Source organism: Dermacentor silvarum, chromosome 11, assembly GCF_013339745.2.
Source record: "Dermacentor silvarum isolate Dsil-2018 chromosome 11, BIME_Dsil_1.4, whole genome shotgun sequence".
In the NCBI taxonomy this organism is placed as follows: domain Eukaryota; kingdom Metazoa; phylum Arthropoda; class Arachnida; order Ixodida; family Ixodidae; genus Dermacentor; species Dermacentor silvarum.
The window spans coordinates 56,710,397-56,724,495 of record NC_051164.1 but is presented as its reverse complement, the minus strand read 5'-3'; the positions used below and the strand labels follow the sequence as shown (position 1 = coordinate 56,724,495).

Here is a 14,099-nt window from a genome sequence, read left to right as displayed (position 1 = left end):
CATCCTGATTTCTCGGAAAAAAATTCGTGTCTTCGTACCTGTAAACGATAAATGGGGGGCCGTGCATAGGCTGAGGTAGAAAATGTCTCGCTGCCTCTATTTTTCTCTATTTCCCGGAAGAACATAAATACAACCGAAAAAAAAAAGAATTGGCTGCCCCTTTTTACGTGCATTTTATTCATTAAATGTAACTTTTCCGTCCTCATTTCGTCTATCTGCCTATGCACATAGTTTCACCTTCTGTTTGTCAGTAAGCTGTTTGTATTTTCCTTTTTTTCTGCACTTCGGCATTCCTATCTGATTTATTTGCGCTTTCCTTATTCATTATGCTTCTTCGTTGTTCACAATCTTATTTTCTCCATTTCCAGTGTTATCATTTCGTGCGTCTAATAATTTCCTTAAATTTTTTTTCAAGCAGCCAAGTAGCAGGGTTGCCAAAGTAAGCGGAGAATGCTTGTTATGGTACCTTCACTGCCTACTTCTTTACCCACCGGTAGAACACAGCACTTCCTCGAGTTGTTCAGAATATAGTAGGGAAAAAAGAAACCGCTGCAACTTTTACGGAACTATTATTCGCTGAATGTTCCTTTCCAGCCATCCTCTTATTCGTCCATCTGGCCATTCAAAACATTATTTGCATTCTAGATTATTCTTCAGTTTTTGTCTTCTCAATTTGTGAACTCCATATTTCATGTATCACTTATTTTAGCCATTCCTTTATCGTTATCGGCCTTTGCTTCTGGTGTTGCAATTTGCCTCATTTCTTACACATCTCATTTGACTACTTTTTTTCGGTCCGACAGGCAGGCTAAACTTGAGCTGGACAGCCAGCGCCTCAAAGTCCGTGCACCCAACAAGCGGGATTTTACGGCACCTGCGCAGCTGGCTTCTCTACCGACCGATAGATGGCGGCACATTCCGGAGCCCCCAACGGGACCCCCTCAAACGCGAACGCTGCGCCGTCGCCTCTCCTCCACAGTCAATGCGCAGTGCCGCCAGGGGTGCTCCGTTTCGTCGTGTCAGCCAGATTCTCCTCGGTCTTTTGGCAGTGCCAGATCAGACGCTGGACCGCTAGCTCGTTTCGCGCGCAAGGTCCGGCACGGTCACGCACGCGTAAGAATTCTGTATCCTCTCTATCACGCCGTGTGCCCTCCTCTCAACCTGAATATTTTCCTCTATACGAACATTGTCCCCGAATGTTCCTGTCTCAGTTTTAAGTATCACCGTCCCGTCGGCTGGTCATCAGAGTAGTGCGGAACCCTGGAGATGTAGTTTCAGCGGAACTAGCGTCCCAACACGCGATTCACCGAACGGTCTCAGCACCTTGCCAGCGGCCCATGTAATGTGTAGACGACACTCTGAGGGACATTGACGGCGTGTCGATAGATGTACGGGTAGTCTCGGGATAATTCCATGTTGTTATTAATGTTATTTTTCCCCTTTCTTCTCAACTGTTAAACAGGCCACAGTGTGAGCAGTTGGCGTGCAGAGCATGCGGCCGCTGCTCGCATCCGCAAACGGAGGCAGGTCAACGTCGCCGTCTCGTATTTGTCGACTACTTGACTGTCCAAGCATCGCACCTTTCGCACAGATTTACCGCGGATTATGATGTTACGTCGGCGAGAGCATCGAAGGAGACAGCGGTCGCGAGCGGAAATACTCCTAGACGCGCTCTAGCGGACGCTAGTGAGCCGTCCTACTCTGCACGTGCTTCGGAAGTGCCGAATCGTCCACAGCGCGTCCGGCTCCGCGGTGTGTGTGCAGTTCATTGACTACGGAGCTCTGTTGAAGAGAGCATATGGACCAAGACTGCGATATCTGCGTGTGGAGGTGTTTTTACCATTCCCAACTGTGTTTGTTGTGTGGCACTAGACTATGGCTGTAGGAGGCTGGCTAGCCGGAGGCGCGGGACCGACCCTGCTCCACGCATACCTTGAATCTTCTGGAGGTGCGTCCGCCACGACGGTGGGCGCAAAGGGAACACCGAGTCAAGTGAATGGCGAGCGGAAAGGCTGCCATCGAGACGCACCTTGCAAAATTCGCCGGTGCAAAGCAGCGTGCGGTGCAGGCAGAGTGCGCGCGTTGACCGACTCGTTTGGTGTCATGTGCGCGTCCGTAGCTTCGAGGACACGTTCTTACTTCGAACGTCCTGCGAACCTAGAAGCCAGTTCGAGCGCAGTTCCAGCAGAGGAGCAGCGGCAGGCGTCATCCCATTGCCATCGACGCCAACATCCCCAGCAAAAGCGGCGGGACGGTGTCGACTGTGTAGCCGCCAAAGTACCGACGACGTGTGTGGACTACGGTGTTGGACGGAAGTGGTGTCCGACCGGTGCCGCGTGGATGCCCGCTGTGTGTGCCGGTGTCGTGGCTGTGCTGTGTTACATGAACTCGCTGGATGGCGATTTCGTGCACGACGATATGGTGGCGGTGGTTGGGAACCCCGATGTCACCGGTGAGAACAGGCGACACGCGCCGTCGTCACCGTCGTCGCTTTGGATGAACGACTTCTGGGGTCGACCGATGGCCGATCCCCGGAGCCATAAGTCGTACCGGCCCCTCACAGTGCTCAGCTTCAGGTGAGTACGGGCGCTCAGAAACACTAGAAATTGAAATTTTGTTCGCATTGGCGTGTTGCTCCTTCGAAAGCTGGTGTGGCAGTAAGGCAATGCTTAGATGAGACAGTGCTGTTGCTGAGACAGCGAGATTTTGTGCTAAACACGAAAAACCAATTAGGCGAAAAAATTCCCGCTGTGGCATACATCAAAGCTTCATAAAATGCTCATAACTTTTCGCACACATTTGAGCACTTCAACCTGCGACCATCGTTTTGTGCTGGCCTAAACAGATTGTTATCAGCCTAGAAGGCTGGTGGTCAAGAGAAGCGGGCGCCACCGAATTCATTTACGCGTAGTTTATGTCCTTATTATGAGCTCCGTATCAGGGGCTCCTCTTAATCCTTCTTAATAACACTTTCTTGTGAGCATTTCTTTTTTTCCACGGTACTGCTTAGTGGTAGGAGACGTCAGAACAAGCCCACAAGCACATTTAATTTACTTTACCATTGCTTAAGGGTGCATAATGCACAACAGAATAAAAAGGTAGCCTTCTTACCATCTTGATAGGACCAGAAGTAGCAACAAGAATCTCTAATTTACAAGGCACATTTTATTACTAGTGTGACAGGGGAAGCATCTTCTTGTGTTACGATTAGTTTCACCATTAACGAAATAGTAGCGAGTGTGCTTTTATAAAAAAAAAAGGGGAACCAACCGGATTTAGTATTACGTTCCCTTCTACAGGAATACACAAATTTCTTAGTACACTCATCGTGTATGACGTTATATTCTGTATACAATTATGTACTCATTGTGTATGCAATGTGCACCATTGTTTAGCGAAAGTGAAATAATTCAGTCACAAAGCAGGCGCATACACGTACGTTCTACAAGACGATATTGCATTGTGCAAAAATTTGAAGCGCTACAACTAACTCATTACTTAATCATTTTTTTCTGGAACGTGTTTGTTGCCGCCATTCACCCCTTACCCTTGCCCAGACGTATAGCTAATACGCGCGTTTACGATTGCCGATTTCCAGTAAAAATGTAATGGTCCCATATTCAGTGGAATTACGTAGGAGTTCGCTTGTACAAACCCTAGAGATTCGAGCATACGAACATACCGACTAACAATGTGGCCAGCGAAGTTACTTCGTTCAGCGCATATAAACCCCATTTAGATGCGCTCAGATATCTCGCCCAAAACATTTATGAAGATGCTACCTCATACGTGAATAACTTTTAAAAAATCAGATAAGGTAGCATAAAAAGCGAAGCCAATGGTCAAAGAAGAACGGCACCCACATTTATCGTCGTGAAGAAATGTGAATAATGTAATTTGGTAGTTTGACAGTCTGGAGTCTTAAAAAAAAGATACCTTCGCGAAAAAAATGATGGGAGTTTGCGAATGCGAACTTACAAAAGCAAAAATAACACTCCTGAACAACGTCTTTCAGTTGTGATATTATGACAAAGGGAATATGAAAACGGTCGTATAGTTAAATGCATTGACCATGCACTTCAGAAACACTAGCAAGAAATTGCGGTATCTTATAATTTCCAAATAAAGCTTTCTGAGGTGTAAAATATACTTATAAAGGTATACATAGCTCTACAATTTATTAGTACGTAGCGACTTGCAGAAGGTGCTAACACGCATGTACTGCTCTCAAAAACATTATGGAAATATGATGCAAGTACCCCATTTCCAAGAATATTGAAATTACCCCTTACACAATTTGTGGTACTTCACCGCAATACCCTAGCGTAAGGTAATGGGCAGCCTTTAAATATAATGAAGAAAAAGAAAGCACGACCTACGTTGGATTTGCACAGTATATTTTGCTGTTTGGGCTGGTGGACCAGCAGCCTTTGTTAAAGTCCATGGACTTAACATGGCTGGTACTGGTGCTGGACTGGTGCTGGTGCTTAACACAGGTTTTGCCTTTGACAAAGGCTGGCCCACTAGCCGAAACGTTTGCAAAATATACTGTGCAAATCCAACGTACATCGTACTCTCAATTTCTTCACTATACTATAGAGGCCAGCGTGATTTTCTTAGCCACAGCTATATATGTGTGTGCATGTGTGCTTGAAAATTCCGCCCATTAAGTTACGCTGGTGTATGGCGGTGAAGTTCAAGAGATTGCCGAAGGGGCAATGTTCAAAATCGCTCGGTATGACAGTGCCATAAATATCTCTGCTTTGGGTGGCAGTCAATGAGCCGACAATCGGTGCATAAAGTTCAGCGATACACACAAGCTCTTCGGTTGAAATATCTTCACGCTCACTGAGCGACAGCGCTGTGCGAATTTTTTTAGACTCTCGCTTTTATAGTGTTGGCCTCCCTCTGGAAGTTTAGCCACAGTGTTGCAAACTATGCACCGGGAACTCGGTAGGCGAAAAGCCTTCTTCCCCATATGAATTGCAAATGCGGGTTCCGTTTTCTTCGCGCACCCGCGCGCGTCGGCTGGCGTTCGATAGGGCGCTTAACCTTTCGCCTTTATTCTATACCAGTTTGCTTTGCACAAGCGAAAGAAGTGCTGAAAGAAAGCGCGGGAAAAGGAAAACTGCCGAAGCGCCCTTTGCGCGCGTAATGACCCGCAGCAGCTGGCCAGTCACGTCAGGCACGCGGCGTAGAGGAACTTTACATTTTGCTCGCGTAGTGGGAAAAGGTTGCGGGAAAACCGGGAGACTACCAGGCGCACGTCTCATTTTGCTTACGTCGGCTCTCTGTTTGGCCTATCGACGAAGAGGCGAGAGGCGAGTAAAAGATGAAGACGCATCACCGACTCTAGAAAGAAAATATTGGACTCGTCCTGAAACAAAATATGTTCCGAGATTGACAGTTGGGCAGCCAAACGTTTGCGGGATGTTGGTTGCTTGGGAAAAAAAATAAAGACAAAAAAAAAGCAGGAAAAAAATTTTGCACCGCTTTTGCTTACAGTCGGTAAATAGATACGTCGGATGCTTTCACTAGTACAGGTAGCAAATAGGTTCTTGAGCTAAAAGCGCGTTCAATAGCATATGCAAGCCAATTTTGAAGCTGGGCACAGGATTAGTGAAGACAACTGTTAGTAACGAAAATCTTTCTCGATTCGATCCCTCAATTCGAGAGTCTGTGGGAATGCTCAGAAAGTTTTCTGCGTTTTGTCACATCCCCCACCCTCTATCTTTTTATTGCTTCGGACGACTTGTCAATCGCCCAAAACAATCGCGCTTTAATCGTGCATCTATATCTTTTTTACTGAAGCAATGAACATTACTGCGACATGGTCGATGACTTCACACTGTTTGTTGTATGCCTTTGAGCGCAAAACACAGATTTCGCATGTGAATTAAGTAAAAAAATCGAAACGGTGCTTCGGAAGCACGCCGTTTCGAACACCCAACCAATTCGGAAGAAGCACGCTCTACAACCTCGAAAGCTTCAGCAGGTGCAGAAGTGATGTAGGTTTTTGTGTTACAGACAACAACAGCCCGTATGAATGAAGTCATTATCGGCGCTTATGCATATCGGTTGGTTTTATTATTGTGATATGAAATGTTCAAACTACACAAGAACGGAATTCATCTTTTTTTTAAGTTTTTCATTGTATTCCTTCCAGATGTCAAAGCCGTTGACGTCTGTACTTTTTCGCCACAAAGCCGTGATTACTTCACAGATTGGGAATCTTCGTCAAGCGTGTCCATAAGTAAGCAGCTGTTGCCAATGCAACTTATTCGATGGGTGCTGGTTCGTATTATGCGTCTTCAAAGATTATACGGAACGAAGTTAACTAAGATTTTCATTCGTGAAGAAAGTTTGTCGCTGGCTCGCGAACTGCGCAAATGATACCGTTTGCTGCCACACTTGTTAGTCGCCTGTACCTACGAACCGCTGTAGCTCACGAAAGCCTTGATCTGCTTTTTGAATACTGCGCGACGAACTGCCCTCAAAAAACCCGCTAAAGTTAAGGCCTACTGGCAAGTGCCGCTTATCAAAACAGACAACAACAAACAATGACAATAAATAAATGACTTGCGCAGGGTCCCAACCAATACAGAAGGGTCCTTAAGAAAGACGAAAAGCTTCCCCCCTGTTCGTAAATGACTGCTTACCAAGTTGTGAATAAAGAATTAGACAAAACTACCAAAGGCGGTGAAAATGCACCGGGCTTCTAGAAAGGCGCATCAGTCGGAAAATAAGGACCGGAGAATGTCCTGAAATGTAAATATAGGCCTGCCAACCTATAGTGCGGCAAATACGGCACTGGCCAGTTTTGGATCTTATTACGATGGCGGCCTTATTACCGCAAACTTATTAGTGAAGCCAACCGACCAATGAAAAGCCTTTCTAACGGCGACAACTGCGCCTTCTTGATTAGATGTCACGCACAATCTACATCCACGTAATTAAACAGCTTGTAGTTGCTCATGTGTGTGGGGAAATGTGGCGTATATATGTGCCTTTTGACTCTGCTTAATGATGATCAGCAGGTATGTCTTAGATGAGTTTGTCATGTGTGTCAAATTACGGCGAAAGAATGCCTTTTTCTCGAAAACTAGAAGTACTTTTCGGAATGAGTCTCAAAAGAAATAGTTGTACTAATAGTTTTTTCCGTCATTTTTCTCTTTGCGCATGCAAAAATAAAGAAAATAAGAACTAGCTGTTTCTACCTGGAAAGGAAAAGCTCTAATGTGAGGCATACGATTGTCCGTACCTGTTGGTGAAACAATGCCGACGACATGCACAGCAGTGACATGCACTCCTTGTTGCTAAATCGAGAGAGCCATAGAAAAAAAAAAACAGTTGCACTTACCCGCACTATAGCTGACGATGCAAGTTACAATGAGGAAGGTCCGGATTGCTACAGCCTCACACAATCCAAACGTCACTATTGAATGGCAAAGCGAAGAAGATGCTAAGGGTTCTCGTGAAAGAAACAAAACTCTTTGCACTCATTAGGTTCAAATATTAGCACGGTCGGGTTTACTACGCATTTGGTGGGTGATTGTGCTTGGGAAAGGAGCCTGGGCGCAGGCTCCTTTCCCAAGCGTATCACCCCTGAAGGAAGCCGAACGCCAGGCCGGGGTACGCTTGTACCCTTTTGAACCAGTGGGTGCCCGGCGGCGGTGGGAATCGAACCCACAGCCTCCCGCAGCCGTGGCCTAGTGGTAGAACGCCCGCCTCGGCTGCGGGAGGCTGTGGGTTCGATTCTCACCGCCGCCGGGCACCCACTGGTTCAAAAGGGTACAAGCGTACCCCGGCCTGGCGTTCGGCTTCCTTCAGGGGTGATACGCTTGGGAAAGGAGCCTGCGCCCTGAATTCCCGTCGAAACCAACATGATCACGGAAAAAAAGTGGTGTCTGGGCCGCTCCCATGGCGGTCATTTCCCATGTGGCGCCCCAAGCACCTTTGAGGTGGGGGTACCTTCGGGTTGAGGTCACACACCCCTTTCCAAGGATTGATGGATTGATGTGAGCCGCCAATATGGCGGCTCACCCTCTTTACTTTTCATCATACATGCAGCTTTGTCTGCGTATCCTGATCTGCATTCGTGCGCTCCATGCCCTCTCTTTGGACATAGCTGGCAAACCACTGGTGGACCACGTCTACTATCCTTCGCCCGACAGTTCATTGCTATATGTCCCAGCCGGTTACAAAGAAAACATCTTTGGGGCGTCCCTTGCCTGTTCATGGGGCCCCGATTCCTCGTCTCCCCTACTGCTGCCATTGGCGCGTCCTTGCTACTCTTTCCTAAATTCCTTAGTCCCTGCGCCTCTACGAACTGATCTGAATGCGCCGCCATTTCCTCTACTGTTTTTAATTTCCTCTCTTTGAGGAATACCGCCAGACTGTCGCTGCACCTGGCGAGAAATTCCTCTCCTACGACCTTGTCTCGCACCCCTTCGTATGTCTTGTCGGCCTCTGACAACTCCATCCATCTCTCAAAGTAGTTTGTTAATCTACATGCAAACTGTTTTCCAGTTTCCGCGTCTTCCGGCTTGCATGACCTGAACTTTTCGCGGAAGCCCTCAGCAGTTAGCCGGAATCTTTGTAATAAAGTGTTTTTCACCTTGTCATAGTCTAAGCTCTCTTCGGCGGGCATCCGTCCAAACACACTTAAAGCCTCACCAACTAGACACAGGCTTAAGGCGCTAGCTCACTCATTCCTTGCCCAGCCTTGCCCGACCGCTATTCTTTCAAAGCGAGCGATGCAAGTACGCATCTAAATCATCTCTACGCTCGTCAAATGGAGCCATTAACTTCCTGGGGCAAATCTGCTTTGGTCTGGGCGAAGTAGAGTCGGATGACGCCGTACTAGGGACAATCGACCCCTTGCGAGACCTGGCGTTCATCTCCGCCAGTCTAATCTTCAACTCTAAAATTTCTTTTTCACTTTTGCGCTGTTGTTCCTGCTCCGCGCGTGCTCGTTCGTGCTTCTCGCGCTCTCGTTCGTATTCTTTTTCTTTTTCTTGCTGCGTGTATTCAAAAAACGCCATCGTCTCCTCCTTCGACATATTTAAATCCTTCGCTACCGCCGCCAAACGTTCCCATTCCATCTTTACAACTCCCGAGTATCGGTGACTGGGCCGTATCAATCCTGGCAGGCTCGCCAAATTTCCTCCTTTTCCTAAGCTCCCATGCTTCTCTACGTATAGCCCGCTTCCTTCTCTTTCCTCCTCTAGCACATCTCTCGTGCATTTTGGAAGCTCGCGACGGTTACTGATCGTAAGACGTACATAAACGCCGGGTAAGCAGACCGCGATAGAATAAGCGATGCAATTGAGTGTAATAAATATTCGTGAATAAATGTCAATCCCATCTATAACTTCACCTTTCTCCCAAAAGTCACGATGTCACACTCACCTATAAGTGTTTCATCTAAAAAGCAAAATAAAACGAAAGCATTCGCCAGCCCTTGTGCAGCCCATTTCCTTAATGGTTTACTGAACGCCGACAGTGTGGACCACAACGGAGCGCAATATTGGTGGCCCATTGCTCCCGGCGTGTAGCGCTATACAGGCTGCACAAAGTGGTGGCTCATTGAGGCAATTTATAGAGCGTTCCCGCTCTTCGGTAAATGTCGCTCGCTGGACAAGATTTCTAGAGCAGTAGAAGCTACAATGTATCTGCGCGTAAAAAGAGAGGCGATTTTTCTCGATCTCTGTAAGATCTTCTGAGGATTACAGGAGACTCCGAAGTCGTTCCTCTGTGGCGGAAACGACGTCTATCGGTTTCAAAACGAAGTGACAAAAAACACGCTGCTATCCTATGTCGAAAAAGTAGGCCTTCGCAGTTTGGTGTGTGCGTCTGCTTTTATTTCAAGTAGTTTTCGTTTTTACTTCTTTTTTTTCTGTTTTTTCCGTAAAAGTTAACCGTGAGGCCTTTTGCCAGATACTCTGCTAGCGTCTGGAAATTACGTCGCGCTGTTTCGCTGTCTTTTTTTTTTTTTGAAAGCAATCAGCACTAGGGAATATTTTTGTCGCATTTCTTCCGCACACTCGGATCGGCTAGAGGTCGCTGGATTCATCTAATACAGAACAGAACGAGACACCGAGGGTGGCTATATATAGCTTTAAATCGCCAGCAGCGCCGACTTACTTTACGCTGCCTTAAGCACTGTTCTCCAACTGACTGTAATTTCGCTGCGGATCTTTTAGTTGGTCGGAGCTCTCTTGGTATACGCGGGCCGTGAATTTGCCAGCTATGTTTATCTTAAACTGATTTGTCCTCCCTGGTGGGCGCTGTTTTCTGCACAGCTGTTACAGCGACAGTTAATTAAGTAAGCGAAGGCGAGATTATTATCCACATTAGTCGCGCAGTCGAATGATGGTTGTCTTGAAGAAATTAAGAGGAGTAATCTCTCCAAGCTATACTGAACCTCTTCAAAACTGTTGAGTGTTGGTAGGTTCCGACATGACATACGGTTCATGCGCAGTTTTATCTTGCTCGTTAGTATAGATCCTCTGAGTGTTCGTCGGATTTTCGGGACGAAAAGATAACCGCCTGACGAGGTCCCGGCGCCTCACTTGTTTCCTCTACGCCGCAATACAGAAAGTGTTTACATTACAACGGAAGAAAAACGTTATTAGCAGCATATACCTTTCTTGCGACGCGTTGACAACACATGGTATCAATAACGACAGTCATGCATATTAGGCACTCCATATTGTTACGCGCATACTAAGAACAGTAAATCGTCATCAATAAAGAAACACACAAGGTGTAGTGAAAAAAAAAGAAGTTCGCGGTATATGAACGCAAATACAAAGCAATATATTATAAGAACGCGTTTCCGGAAGTAAAATTTTATTAGTAACGTAGATAATTTGGCATTTTTTTTCTTAGCTAAATCCTTTACCTCAACAAATGAATTCAATGTCATCAATTCAAGTAATTGGGACCAATAAGTACTGGAGGGTAGAGCCCGCCGGTTATTTCTCGCATTTTGTTAGAACTCTATAAAGTGTTGGGCAAGCGTCGTTTCTGAAACAGATATGCTTTTAAACCAGTTTAAGGCGGGAAAAACAATTAATTCCAAAGGCTATCTGTATGTAATCAATGAAAGGCAATTACAAGCTCTGCATTTGATGCATATTTTATCAACAAAAGCAAAGCTTTAGGCTAGAAAAAAATAGGCTCCGAACGTTATCGGTATGTAATCAATGAAAGGTAATTAGAAGATCTGTCTTTCATGCCTACTTTATCAACCAAAGCTCATCAATAATGCAGCTTATCTTATATTAGCACTGATTACCGTATAACGTCTTTCCCCTGAAAATTCTAATTCTCTATGTTAACTGCCTAAAGCATGCAAGCAACTGCACACGAAGCACTCGTGAGCACAGTAAAGAAAGGAAAATAAACAATTTTTTGTGGTTACTTGTGCTACATGAACGATCTGATACGAGACACACCATAGTGGGGCATCCTGAAGTTCTTTAATGTGTGCCTATTGCACGGTACGCGAACACTTTCACATGTCACCCCTATCCGGACGCGGTGGCCGCGTGACCTAGCGCAAGCTGCGAACGCATGTTCAACAGCGCAAAACCATAGCCAACTGATCTACAAATAAAAAAAAATATCAACAGAGGCAATGACCACAATACACAGATATCGGAAGAACCTCGCTCAAGTGAGAAAATGCACCTCAAAATTCTTACCACTTTCACGTATATATCAGGTGAGAAAAGCTGCAGGCTCACGCCATGCTGCACCGTATAACGGAAACAGCTTGCGCAGAGCCCCACACACAGAGATCATCGGCTACGGTCTGGCTGTCGTGCGTCTAGGGTTATGTCTGTACACACGCGAACAACCTCACGCGAAGCGAAGTCCATTTCCAAGGGCGTGGTTGCCCGCAGCCGCGGGGGAAAAAGAAGAACGCGAGAAACGCACAGAAATGTGCCCCTCAGCGGCGTCTGGTAACGAGAGGGAAGCCGTCTACCCGTTAGCTAAAATTGTGTATCCTGGTGGACTCCGCGGATTGCATTAGTAACTCGGGAGTAAAATGCCGGATAACCTTTTGCACGCAAGTTCACGTGCACGTTTATTGATCGGTACCACGGCTGCTTCAATGCTGCAGCAAGAATGTGCGAACGTACGCGTATAGGCCCGAAAGTGGAAACTCTCTGGTCCATCGCCCCGCAGCTTTGCAGGGGTGAGTAACGAATGTTCGGTACTGAGATGTGAAGTTGCAAAACATTAGGAATGGACAACAGTTAATAATGATAAACCTGCAACTACGTATTCACCAGCTCTTAATTGTCAACTGGAATAATACTTTGGACCGCGTACGAAGCCTAGTTTAAGATAGTGTAGACATAGAGGAGATTTCTGTAAATATTTGACGGTTGAAATACGAGTGGTAGCTTCACGAACAGCTCGCAAGAATGGCCGTTCTTTAATTGCGAAACTGTGAAAAATAGGCGCCATTACGGCTTTCCGGCAGTGACGCATGACCTGAAGCACGCGGGTCCTGAGCATTACCTCCGAGATAATGACCTCCGGGCTGTAAGATATCTCGAAGGCTTCATGTTGGCACTCACGTCATAGCAGCAACAACCAGACGCCCACGTCGTATGCTTAGGCGCTGTTTAAAGGTTGCTAACGAGAAAACTACGCAATTACCAGCCCAGCGGCTTTTCCAAGATTGATTTAGTGGTGTTATACTACTCATAACAAATTTAGCTAAAGTAAAATTTCGTTGCCGGTTGGGCCTTTTATCTGCTCAATTCTTCAGCGAGTAGTTTTCGAATGAACGGCAATTGGAGTGTCGTTTGATTTCAGTTCAGGTGTTATCGCGGTTTGAACCCGTAAATTGCAATATGGTTCTCAGGTTCCTGTGATTGGTGCGAATTTATTGCAGCGAAATTAAACGGCTTTTCAAAACGTAGTATTTTGGTGTTCATAACACCGAGTCCAGAATCCGCAAATACTTCGTGAAAGAAAAACGTAGATTAGTTATTTGTGGCTGACAATTTGATGATGATGATGATGATGATGATGATTGTGGTTTATTGGCGCAAGGGCCAGATGTGGCCAAAGAGCGCCAAGACGATGGTAATGGCTTAGTGGTACATGAATAGTGGACTATATGAACATCAGATGTGACATGGCTGTAAATGGGCCTAAAAACAGTCGCTGTAAAGTGCGTTAAAATCTATCCGTAATAAGATTATGGCAATGACTAAGTATATGTACTATGGGCATGAACAATGCATTGTGAAGGAATGATACGACTTACAAAATATTAAAGATGCGAAAATTAGCCAGAAGCACAAGTGCCTAAACAGAGCTCTTGAAACACAAGGGCCTGGAGGCATGTGCTATAAAAACTAGCACAGCAACATCCTCTCGAGAGAGCATGCGCTATGAACTTATTGGGCTAATAACATGTAGCACAACATCTTTCAAGAATGCGAGGACTGCGTTGCTGTCAAAAAGTGGTTCTTTACCGAGAAACATAGCAGGATGCAGAGGGATACAATAGCGATACGCTAGCGGAAAATGTTTCTTTCTTTCCCTTTCGGCTTCCCGACGTGGCTGACAATTTGACATAGAGGCAGAATAAGGTCAGCGGGAGATATACACTGCATGGGTGAAAGTTCTGAACTACATTGATCTTTCTCGTACTCATTCCCAATATAGGATTGGCGACAAATTATGTAGTGGGCAGTGAGAATAGGGAAGAAAGCACGCGCTCTTAAGTCAGGGATGAGTTTGTAATGTAAAGTGTGGAGGACTCCTATTGGAAAAACAGCTTGGAATTTGATCTTCGTCTGTATGCACAAATAATATTTGACGATGAACTTTGGTACTTACGCCACCTCTTGGTTAGCATCCCGATCGGCACCTTGACTGCATGGCAAATGTAGCACTTCACATAAATTCCTGGAATGGAATAGAAAGCCCTCACTAAATCTCATTCTTCTACTTTCTTTTCTTTCTTTACTTTTGTATTCCATGAATTGCTGGAATTTGTATTGTATTGTATGGTATATTGTATAGTATACTGTATTTCAAGGGAGAGCCTGGCTACCCCTACAACT

The 14,099-nt window shown here is 45.8% G+C and overlaps 1 protein-coding gene across 1 annotated transcript in view; it reads left to right on the top strand.

The window, feature by feature from the left end:
- Positions 1 to 1,034: 1,034 nt before the first annotated feature.
- Positions 1,035 to 14,099, top strand: part of LOC119432602 (protein O-mannosyl-transferase TMTC1-like) — a 101,263-nt gene continuing 88,198 nt past the window's right edge. The window contains exon 1 of the mRNA XM_037699763.2: positions 1,035 to 2,576. Coding sequence (XP_037555691.1) covers positions 1,876 to 2,576 — 701 coding nt within the window. The 5' untranslated portion in view covers positions 1,035 to 1,875. The remainder of the gene's footprint in view (positions 2,577 to 14,099) is intronic.